The sequence below is a fragment of the Hypanus sabinus genome, chromosome 25, assembly GCF_030144855.1.
Source record: "Hypanus sabinus isolate sHypSab1 chromosome 25, sHypSab1.hap1, whole genome shotgun sequence".
Taxonomy (NCBI): domain Eukaryota; kingdom Metazoa; phylum Chordata; class Chondrichthyes; order Myliobatiformes; family Dasyatidae; genus Hypanus; species Hypanus sabinus.
This window is the reverse complement of record NC_082730.1, coordinates 45,728,855-45,741,182: the sequence shown is the minus strand read 5'-3', so window position 1 is coordinate 45,741,182 and position 12,328 is coordinate 45,728,855. Positions and strand designations below refer to the sequence as shown.

The 12,328-nt window shown below is 42.5% G+C and overlaps 1 protein-coding gene across 7 annotated transcripts in view; it reads left to right on the top strand.

Annotated features, from left to right (window-relative positions):
* The window catches only part of shisa4 (shisa family member 4), a 139,527-nt gene extending 132,180 nt beyond the window's left edge, over positions 1 to 7,347 (top strand). For 5 of the 7 annotated variants that reach the window (XM_059950516.1, XM_059950514.1, XM_059950515.1 and 2 more), the window contains 3 exons: positions 5,193 to 5,280; positions 6,522 to 6,629; positions 7,044 to 7,347. In XM_059950516.1, coding sequence (XP_059806499.1) covers positions 5,193 to 5,280; positions 6,522 to 6,629; positions 7,044 to 7,191 — 344 coding nt within the window. In that variant the 3' untranslated portion in view covers positions 7,192 to 7,347. The remainder of the gene's footprint in view (positions 1 to 5,192; positions 5,281 to 6,521; positions 6,630 to 7,043) is intronic. The other 2 variants (XM_059950521.1, XM_059950517.1) reach the window with 1 other exon arrangement.
* Positions 7,348 to 12,328: the final 4,981 nt, after the last annotated feature.

Sequence of the window (12,328 nt, the reverse complement as noted above, 5' to 3'; positions counted from 1 at the left end):
TAAACTTCCATGCGGAACCTTGTCAAAGGCCTTACTGAAGTCCATATAGACAACATCCACTGCTTTACCCTCATCAACTTTCCTAGTTGCCTCTTCAAAAAATTTAATAAGATTTGTCAAACATGACCTTCCACGCACAAATCCATGTTGACTGTTTCTAATCAGTCCCTGTCTATCCAGATAATTATATATGCCATCTCTAAAAATATTTTCCATTAATTAACCCACCACAGACATCAAACTTACAGGCCAATAACTGCTAGGTTTACTCTTAAAACCCTTTTTAAAACAATGGAACAACATGAGCAATATGTCAATCCTCCGGCACCATCCCCATTTCTAATGACATTTGAAATATTTCTGTCAGAGCCCCTGCTATTTCTACACTAATTTCCCTCAAGGTCCTAGGGAATATCCTGTCAGGATCCGGAGATTTATCCACTTTCATATTCCTTAAAAGCACCAGTACTTCCTCCTCTTTAATTGTCATAGTTTCCATAACTTCCCTACTTGTTTCCCTTACCTTACACAATTCAATATCCTTATCCTTAGTGAATACTGAAGAAAAGAATTGTTCAAAATCTCCCATCTTTTTTGGCTCCACACATTGGTGTCCTCTGATTCTCTAAGACTGTTTTACAATGTTTTCGATGATTGCATCCTCAATCTTCATCTTCATTATAACTTTCAACGTGATTGTTGATATCATCATATTTTTCTTAGTGTGTTGTCACCGCTCCAGCTACTCTGCTTTAATTTTGATCTCCAGCATTGTCTGTGTGGAGTTTGCATCTTCTTCTTGTGACCACGTCATCTGGGTTTCCTCCTGTTTTCAAAAGGCTTGTGGGCTGTAGGATTAGTTGCCTGCTATAAATGCCTCTAGTGCTGGTAAGTGGTAGAATCCAGAGAATGGTGTGGTTGATGGGGTGAACAGTGTAAATGGTGTTACATGGTCAGTGAGCAAAAGTGCCTGTTTCCATATGGTATTGCTTTTAGCAGTATAGGAATAGGTGCATACTGTTTCTGTTCCCTCTGCTTTACCACAGCCAATACCAAAGTTCAAAGTATATTGATTTGAAAGCAGATGTGCTAGAATTGGAGAAGATCCAGAGGAGGTTCATGATAATGATTCCAGGAATGAAAGGGTTAACATGTCAGGAGCATTTGATGGCTCTGGGCCTGGACTCACTGGAACTTAGAAGCATAAGGGGAGATTTCATTGAAACCTGTCGAATATTGAAAGGCCTAGATAGAGTGGATGTGGAGAGGATGTTTCCTCTAGAGGTCTCAGCCACAGAATAAGGAAGAATTCCTTTAATCCGAGGGTGGTGACTCTTTAGAATTCACACTACGGACTGTTGTGGAGGCCAGGTCATTTAGACCATAAAACAGAAGCAGAATTAGACCATTTGGTCCATTGAGTCTGCTCCGCCATTCAACCATGGCTGATCCTTTTTCCCCTCCTCAACCCCAGTTCACAACCTTCTCCCCATAACCTTTGATGCCATGTCCAATCAAGAACCCATCAATCTCTGCCTTAAGTACACCCAATGACCTGGCCTTCACGGCTGCATGTGGTAACAAATTCCAAAAAATTAACTACCCTCTGGTTAATGAAATTTCCCTGCATCTCTGTTTTTAAAATGGATGCCTCTCTATCCTGAGGCTGTGTCCTCTTGTTCTAGATTCTCCCACCACAAGAAACATCCTTTCCACATTTACTCTGTCAAGGCTTTTCAACATTTGTAAGAATTCAATGAGATTCCACCCCCCATCCTTTTAAATTCCAATGAGAACAGATCCAGAGCCATCAAACGTTCCTCATATGATAACCCTTTCATTTCCAGAATAAGCTTTGTGAACCTCCCCTGAACCCTCTCAAATGACAGCATATCAATTCTTAGATGAGGAACCCAAAAACTGTTCACAATATCTAAGGTGAATCCTCACCAGTGCCTTGTAAAGCTTCAGCACCACATTCCTGCTCTTATATTCAAGACCTCTTGAAATGAATGCGAACATTGCATTTGCCTTCCTCACCACCGACCCAACCTGCAAGTTAACCTTTAGGATGTCCTGCACAGGGACTCCCAAGTCCCTTTGCATCTCAGATTTTTGGATTTTCTCCCCATTTAGGAAATAGTCTGCACATTTATTTCTACTACCGAGGTGTATGACCATGCATTTTCCAACATTATATTTCATTTGCCACTTTCTTGCCCATTCTCCTAATCTCTCCAAGTCCTTCTGCATCCTACCTGTTTCTTCAACACTACCTGCCCCTCCACCAATCTTTGTATTGTTACGAACCCCGTAACTGGGTCACTTATCAGCAAAGATAGAGAGGTCTGTTGAAGTCTGATGGTACTATTTTTAAACAGTATTTATTAGTAAAAATACACAAAAATAATATCAATGCAAACATACAGATAATATACGTCATCAATACTAAATCTAAAAGTGCGGGTATAATAATAATCAATAAGAAATAAGCTCTATTGTTGTCTAGGGGATAATGTATTGTCCGATGGGAATATAAAAGTCACTTAGTTCATTCAGGCTGCAGCCTTTGGTTGGAGAGAGACAGATTTTAGAAACTTGCCGGCTTTCCTTTATCCGATATTGATCCGTATTCATCCTTTAGCGAGGCCATTCCATGGAAGACTTGTCATCTGGGCAAGGATGGACACACACAAGCCTCCACCGGTCTCATACGTTTCTCCTGGTGCGTCTGCAGGGGTTGTTCCCCAGACCCTCTTTTATCCTCACTCACGGGGTCTCAGATGTCAATCAGGTTGGGATGATACAATCCCTCAACCAGCCCACTCTGGTCGTCCCCTGAGGGCTTCAATGAATAGTACAGTACTCAATACACAATTCCATCTCCAAGAGACAATAGCCGTTATCAAGGGTTCCGCCTTGCTGAGGCCAGGACACATTCCAAACCCTTTGTATTCTGGACGTCTCTCTCTCTCTCATTTCCTGGGTTCCAGACCTGAATTAATAGCGATCTTGCGATTCTCACAAAGAAGGGGGCTACCTTGTACCCTTCGGCCCCTCAGAGTTGTGGCACATTTGTACAGTATCATATGCAAACTTGTCATCAAAGCCATGTATTCCATCATCCGAATCATTGATACACAGTATAAAAGGAATCAGTCCCCTGTGGAACACCACTAGTCACTGGCAGCCAAACAGACAAGGATCCTTCTATTCCTACTCACTGCCTCCTAACAGCTAGCCAATGCTGTAACCATGTGAGTAACTTCCCTGTCATATCTTGGGTTCTTAACTTGTAACACCTTGTCAAAAGCCTTCTGAAAGTGCAAGTATACAACATCCACTGCATCCCCTTTATCTATCCTACTTGTAATTTCCTCAAAGAATTCCAACAGGTTAATCAGGAGGGAAACCATATTAACTTTATCCTATCTTGTCCTGTGTCACCAAGTACTCCATCACATCATCCTTAACAATTGAATCGAACATCTTCCCAACCACTGAGATCAGGCTAACTCCTTTCTTAAAGAGTGGAGGACATTTGCAATTTTCCAGTCCTCTAGCACCATGCCAGAGTCCAGTGAACTTTGAAAGATCATTTCTAATGGCACCACAATCTCTAACGATACCTCTTTCAGAACCCTAAGGTGCAATTCATCTGGTCTGGGTGACTTGTGTACCATTAGGTCTTTCAGCTTTTTGAGCACCTTCTCTCTTGTAATAGTAACTGCATTCACCTCTCTTCTCTCACACCCTTCAATATCTGGCACACAACTACTGTCTTCCACAGTGAAGACTGATGCAAAATACTCATTTAGTTCATCTGACATTTCCTTGTACCCCATTATTATTTCTCTGGCCTTATTTTCAAGCAGTCCTATATCCACTCTTATTTCCCTTTTAATTTTTACATATTTGGAAAAGCTTTTACTATCCATTTTGATATTGTTTGCTAGCTTGTTTTTGTATTTAATCTTTTCCCTTCTAATGATTCTTTTAGGTGCTTTCTCTATGTTTTTAAAAGCTTCCCAATCCTCTGTCTTCCGGCTAATTTGTGCTTTGTTGTATCCCCTGTCTTTTGCTTTTACATTAGCTTTGACTTCCCTTGTCAGCCACAATTGTACCATTTTGCCATTTGAGCAATTCTTTGTTTTTGGAATACATCTGTCCTGTACCTTCCTCATTTTCCCAGAAACTTGCACCATTGCTGCTCTGCTGTCATCCCTGCTAACAGCTCCTTCCAATTTATTTAGCCAGTTCCTCTCTCATACTGTTCCTGCTGAAATACTGCTATGTCAGACTTTACTTTCTCCCTATCAAATTTCAAGTTGAACTCAATCATATTGTGATCACTGGCTCCTAAGGGTTCTTTTACCTTAAGCTCCCTAATCACTTCCAGTTCATTACATAACACCCAATCCAGTAGAGCTAATCCCCTAATAGGCTCAATGACAAACTGCTCTTAAAAAGCCATCTCATAGGCATTCAAAACTCACTCTCTTGAGATCCAGTACCAACCTGATTTCCCCAATCAACCTGCATATTAAAATCTCTCATGACTATCATAACACTGACATTTTGACACACCTTTTCTATTTCCCATTACAATCTGTGGTCCACATCCCAGCTACTGTTGGGAAGCCTGTATATAACTGCCATCAGGGTCCTTTTACCCTTGCAGTTTCTTAACTCAACCCACAATGATTCAACATCTTCCAATCCTATGTCACATCTTTCTCCCGATTTGTAGCCATGTTTTACCAGCCAAGCCAAACCACCCCGTTCCTATCCCTCTGATACAATGTGTAACCTTGGACATCCAGCTCCCAGCTACAACCATCCTTCAGCAAAGCAGAGGTTAATAGGTTGATAAGATGATGGGGTGGTAAATTGGATTAGTAAGTATGCAGATGATACTAAGGTAGCTGGCGTTGTGGATAATGAAGTAGGTTGGCCTGTTACGTGCTGTAATTTTTATACGGTTATATGGTTAAGTTCTTGATCATTCAGGGCATCAAAGATTATGGGGAGAAGGCATGAGAATGGGGTTGACAGGATAATAAATCAGCCATGATGGAATGGTGGTAGTCTCGATGAGTCAAGTGGCCTAATTCTACTCCTATGTCTTATGATGTTATTATCAAAGTATGTATATGTCACTAAATATCATCCTGAGATTCATTTTCTTGCAGGCATTCACAATAGAACAAAGAAGTACAATAGAATGAATGAAAAACTACACACAAAGACTGACAAATTGTGCAAATACAGAAGAAACAAGTAATAGAAATGAATAAGTACATACATAGATATTTAATACTAATAATATGTTTGCTGGAGTCCTTGAAAGTGTGGAATCAGTTCAGTGTTGAGATGTTGAGCTTCTTTCAGCAGCTTGATGGTTGAAGTTCCTGAATTTGCTGGCATGGGACCTGGAGCTCTTGTACCTCCTTCCCCATGGACAGACACTGCTTTCTGCCCAGTTCTCTCTGTGAGAAAAGGGAAGAGGATAGGAAGGGAATAGGAAAATAGCCATTCTCTCCTGTTCTGCAAGTAAAATTCTGCTTGTTGCTCACAGTCAGAATCATTTGCATACATCATGATTTTTTTTCTTTTCCCTTTCCTACTCTGGCCTCTTACCAGTTCTCCTCATCTGCCTATCACCTCCCCGCTGCCCCTCTTCACTTTTTCCCATGACCCACTGTCCTCTCTGATCAGATTCCTTCTTCTCCAGCACTTTACTTTTCCCATCTACCTGGCTTCACCTATTATTTTGTCCTCCTTCCCCAATCCCCACCTTCTTGTACTGGCATCTTGCCCCTTCCTTCTCACTTTAGAAAAAGAGTCTCAGCCCAAAATATCGAGTGTTAATTCCTTTCCATAGGTGTTGCCTGACCTGTTGAGTTCCTCCAGCATTTTGTGTGTGTCATGAAATGTGTTTTGCATCATCAGGACAATGTAATACATAAAGATAAATTACAATAAGAAATATATAATTAAACAGTGTAAAAAAGAGTCAGGTAGTATTCATGGTTCATTGTCAGCTCATAAATCTGATGGTGACAATGAAACTGTTCCTAAAACACTGAGTGTGTGTCTTCAGTCTCCTGTCCTTCCTGCATAATGGGGAGGGCATGTCCTGGGTGATGGGGTCCCTTTTGAGTCATCTCCCTTGAAGATATTCTGCAGTGTGTTCCAAATCATTTTCATTTATGGGATGAATCTTTTATGAATAGGACTTTAATGACAACTTCTAGGGCACAGAGAGTGATGGAGCCTAATCTATAAATTGTCAGACTCTCCCATGACCATCTCCCAAAATATGTTAAAATGGTTATATGGTAACAGGTTGATAGGTTCTTGATTAGTAAAGGCATCAAAGATTATGGGAATGGTGGTTGAGAGGGAAAATCAATTAGCCATTATTGAATGGCAGGCCAGAATGAAAGTGCTAAATGGCCTAATTCTGTTCCTATGTGTATGATTTTATTTATATTGCAATGTGCTTGTTATTCTCCTAGGCTCAGCCAGCGGTTTTCAGAGCTACCCACTGAACCCAGTTTACCCACCCAACATACCTCCTGGATCGTATCCTCCATACCAGACAGCCCCAGCTTACAGTGCTACAAGTAAGGGCTAATTAATAGTACAAACACAGAGAACTCCTGCCAGCACTGTGGATAAGAAGGAACGCAAATGGGGTTTGCAAGTTACTGGACTAGTATCCACAGTCTGGGACACCACAGTAGCGTAATGAAGCTATTACAGCTTGGGGCATCCCATTCACAGTTCATTTCTAGCGCCCTCTATAAGGAGATTATATGTTCTTCCCGTGGCTGTGTGGATTTCCTCTCGATGCTCCTGTTTCCTGCCACAGTTCAAAGATGTACTGGTTATTTGGTCATTGTAAATTGTCCTGTGATCAGTGGGTTGCAGGACAGCACGGGTTGTTGGGGCAGAAGGGCCTATTTGACACTGTATCTTAAGGTCAGTTTGAGATGTTATCCGAGACCAGTCTAAAATCCCGGATTTTCTTCCTGCAGCTGCTCCGCCACAGTCCTAGTCAGGAAGAGGGAGTGCTGCGCTTTTCCTGATGCGGTTTCCATGTGTGCAATCAGCTGGCAACAAGCCTGTTCACGGACTCGTTTTCCACGGATTCCTTCTTTGTTTGCAGTGGATGGACTGCAGTAACTTCCTGGATTAACTGCCCCAGTTCCTTGACTTATCATTGCTGGTTCACTCTTCACCAGGAGTCTTCGATTGCTACTAAGATCCCTTGTGTATGGACGTTATTCCAATTGTGTCTTTCATTATTCTGCATTACAATAAACTCTAATTTTACTTGTCTTTACATAAATTATTAATTCATACCTCTTTCAGCCGTGTCATTTATTTTAAAATGTTGTCAATAACTCAAGAACGTTAACACAATTAACATGCACTCTGGGGAGATGGGACGTCAGCTGTGGTTGGCAGCTCATCTAGGAGAAGGATTACTGATTTCAAACCTCCACTGCCTTGTGGGATAACTCCTATGACAGTGCTGATGCCAAACTGTATCGGTCTCTGTATTTCAGCTGCATGGGGGGCAGCTTGCTCTCTATATTGTACTAGCCTGGCTTGCATCTCAGGATGATCCATGATCGACCCCAGCATTCCAGAAACATCAGGGAAGACAAACTGACCAAGAAATATGAAGAATATATTTGGTGAGAGACATTTTTAGGTTGCTTGCATTTAAAGTCATAGGGCACTATAGCACAGAAGCAGGCTCTTCAGCCCATCTAGTCTGTGCTAAACGATCATTTTTCTGAGTCCCATCTGTAACATGCCTCTCCCATCCATGCACACATCCAAAATTCTCTAAAATTTTGAATTCAAACGCACATCTACCATTTGCGTTGGAGGCTCGTTCCACACCCTCACTACCACCTCAATGAAAATGCTCCCCAAAAACATTTCACCTTTCACCCTTAACCCATGACCTCTAGTTGTAGTCTCACCTAATCTCAATGGAAGAAGCCTGCTTGCATTTACCCTGTCTATATACCTCATAATTTTGTATACCTCTATCAGATCTCCCTCATTCTCCTACACTGCAGAGAATAAAGTTTTTACCCTTTTCAACCTTCTCCACAACTTAACTCCCCCATCAACAGAATTGTAAATTTTCTCTGCAGTCTTTCAATCTTACTGACATTTTTCTTGCACGTGGGTGACCAGAACTGTACACAATACATGAAATTAGGTCTCACCAATGTCTTGTACAGTAGAGATGCCAGGTAGGATAGGTGAATGCCCCTTTTGCAGGACACCTCCAGTGTCCCTGACGACTGCACCTGTGGGAAGTGCATTCAGCTGCAGCTTCTAACAATCTGCATTAGAGTTGGAGCTGAAACTGGCTGAACACTGGACCATTCAGGAGGCTAGGGGGTGATAAATCAGACACACAGAGAGGTAGCTACACCCAAGGTGTAGGACACAAGAGACTGGGTGACATGAAGGGGAAAGGCACGAAAGAGCTAATACAGAGTACCCCGTGGCTATCCCCATCAACGACAGGTACTGTTGGGGGGGTTGGTCTAACAAAAGGAAGTTACAGTGGTCAGGTCTCTTGCACGGAGTCTGGCTCTGTGAATCAGAAGGTAAGTGGGGGGGGAGAGACACACTGTGGGTGATAGGGGATTCATTAATTACAGGAACAAGATTGGGTGAGAACAAGATTCCTGCATGCAATGTTGCCACCCAGATGCCAAGGTCCAGGATATCTTGGATCATGTGCTTGAGTGGGAGGGTGAACAGCCAGAAGTCGTGGTCCACTTAAGTACCAATGACATGGGTATGGCAAGTGAGGAGTTCTGCACAGGGAGTTGCGTACAGAGTTAGGACAGAACCTCCAGGGTTATAATCCCAGGATAGCTACCCATGCCACTTGCAAGTGAGGTCAGAACTAGGAAGATTAGACAAGTTAATATGTGACTAAGGAATTGGTGAAGGAGGGAGGGCATAAGATTTTTGGATATTTGTGCTCTCTTCTAGGGAAGTTGGGACCTGTACAAATGGGACGATTTGCAACAGAACTGGAGGGGGACTAATATCTTAGTGGGAAGATTTGTCAATGCTTTACAGTGGGGTTCAAACCAGAGCTGAAGGGGATGGGATCAGAGTACCAGAGCAGTTCGTGGAGAGGTTTTGGAGGCAGATATTGGTCAACCTCAGACAAAGTTAGGAATCAAAAGGTTGAGCATGGTGCAACTAGAGTTCTGAGCGACATATATTTCAATGCAAGAAAGGCAGATGATGAGGTAGGTGCTTTACAAACAGAGGCAATGTGTAGTGATGAGAGGCCATTGATTGGAAAAAATTGCAGTCAACAGGATGAGTTGCAACATAAAAGATGGACACAATCGAAAAGGGTGAGTACAGGACTGAAGGTGTTTATTTGAATGCATGCAGTATAAAGAATAAGGTTGATGAACTTGTAGCACAGTTGCAGATTAGTATAATGTTGTGGGCATCACTGAATTACGGCTGAAAGATTTAAAGCTGGGAGCTTAATGTCCAAGGATGCACTGTGTATCAAAAGGACAGGCAGGGGGGTGGTGTTACTCTGTTGGTAAAAAAATGAAATCAAATCATTAGAAACAGCGCCATAAAGTCAGAAGATGTTGAATCATTGTGGATTGAGCTAAGGAATCGCAAGGGTAAAAAGACCCTGATGGGAGGTGTATACAGACCCCAAACAATAGTAAGGATGTGGTCTACAAACTACAATGAGTGATTAAAAAAATGCATGCCAAAAGGGCAATGTTACAATAGTCATGGAGGATTTCAATATGCGGGTAGATTGGGGCTGGATTCCAGGAGGGAGAATCTCTAGGGTGCCCATGAGATGCCTTTTCAGAGCAGCGCATGGTTGAGCCCACTTGAGGATCAGCTATTCCGCAAAGAACCAAAATTGAATAGAGAGCTTAAAGTTAAAGAATGCTGGGGGGGGAAGGGGGCACATAATTATAATATGATCAGATTCACCCTGAAATCTGAGGAGAGGCTGAAGTCAGATGCATGGGTATTACAGTGGGGTAAAGGGAATTACAGAGGCATGAGAGAGGAGTTGGCCAGAACTGGTTAGAGAATGACACTGTCAGAGCACAAAGGCTGGAATTTCTGAGAGTAGTTCAGAAGGCACGGGATATAGACATCCCAAACAGAAAGAGATATTCTAAAGGCAAAATGACACAATTGTAGCTAACAAGGGAAGTCAAAGCTGACATGAAGGCAAAGAGAGGGCATATAATTGAGCAAAAATTAGAGGGAAGTTAGAGGATTAGGAAGCTTTGAAAAACCAAAAGAAGGCAACTAAAAAAGTCATTAAGAATGTAAAGATGGAATATGAAAGTAAACTAGCCAGTAATATTAAAAAGGATACCAGAAGTTTCTTCAGGTACTTGAAGTGTAAAAGAGAGGTGAGAGTGGATATCAGACCACTGGAAAACGACGCTGGAGAGGTAGCAATGAGGATAAGGAAATGGCAGATGAACTGAAGAAATATTTTGCATCAGTCTTCACTATTGAAGACACTAGCAGTGTGGTGGAATTTCCAGGTGTCAGGGGTCAGAAGTGAGTGTAGTTACCATTACTAGGGAGAAGGCTCTTGAGAAACTGAAAGGCCTGAAAGTAAGTAAATCACCCGGACCAGATGGTGTACACCCCAGGGTTCTGAAAGGTGGCTGAAGAGATTAAGCAGGCATTAGTAATGACCTTTCAAGAATCACTGGATTCTGAAAGACTGGAAAAATGCAAATGTCACACCACTCTTCAAGGGAGAGAAGCAGAAGAAAGGAAATTATAGACCAGTTAGTCTGACCTCAGTGGTTGGGAAGATGTTGGAGTCGATTATTAAGGATGAGGTCTCAGGATACTTGGAGGCATGTGATAAAATAGGCCATTGTCAGCATGGTTTCCTCAGGGGAAAATCTTCCTGACAAATCGGTTGGAATTCTCTGAAAAAATAACAAGCAGGATAGACAAAGGAGAATCAGTTTATGTTGTGTACTTATATTTTCAGAAAGCCTTTGACAAGGTGTTGCACATGAGACTGCTTTAACAAGCTATGAGCCTATGGTATTTCAGAAAGGATTCTAGCATGGATAAATGAGTGGCTGATTGGTAGAAGGCAAAGTGGGAATAAAGGGAGCCTTTTCTGAGTATGGAGGCTAAGTCATTTAGACCATAAGTCATAGGAGCAAAATTGGGCCATTTGGCCCATCGAGTCTGCTCTACCATTTAATCACGGCTGATCTTTTTCTCCCCTCCTCAGCCTTCTCCCCATAACGTTTGATGCTGTGTCCAATCAAGAACCTAACAAGCTCTGCCTTAAATATACCCAATAACCTGGCTTCCACAGCTGCATGTGGCAACAAATTCCAGAAATTCACCACCCTCTAGCTAAAGGAATTTCTCTGTATCTCCATTTTAAATGGACACCCCTCTATCCTGCAGCTGTGGTGTCTAGTCCTAGACTCCCCACGATGGGAAACATCCTTTACAACTAGGCTTTTCAACTGATTTCTCTAACTAATGTATCCCCTAACAAGACAGCTCGCCTCTTCTCCCCGCCCCTCCCCTTTGCTTCTGAGTTGCAGAGCTAAACTCAGTGACCGAGATCTGACCGCAGTGACTTCTCTCTGCTAGATCACCCCAAAGTGGCATACATGCTGTTGAGGGTGATGGCCACAGGGGTTCTCTGCACTGGCTGTTTAACACCTTTTCCCTTCCTGACGCCTGTGTGTGTAACTGCCTCTCTATATGTCCTTGTTGTGATGGAAAATAACTGGTTCTTTGAGTCTCAACAGTAGAGGCCTGGACACACAGTTTTAATAATAAGGAATTTATTATTAAAGGGGAAGTCGGGTCAACACACGCAACTACAATACACAGGGAGCAGTGTGGGGACAGGGTACGGTAACACAAACAAAGAACAAGGGAAAAGCACTACAACAGCTATCCCCCTTGACCTTGGATAGCTGCGGTTCCCTTACCAGGACAAACGATAAACCTTCCCAAACATAAATCAATGCACTTACCTTCAATGAGGTGGTCTGTAAGAGAGGCCAATCCAGGGACAAGTCTCACCTTTTATAGCATGGGGCTGGGCGAGATAATCCAATTAAGGTGACCAATAATTTAGGTGTGCATTGATTAGTTGGGAGGGACCAAATGTTGATTGGCATGTGGTGTGTCCTTTAACCAGCCAAGTGGCAGTGCATCTGTCACATGGCCGGTATCTCTGGAAACAGTCCTTTCTATCACCCCTTCAGCCTCCCGG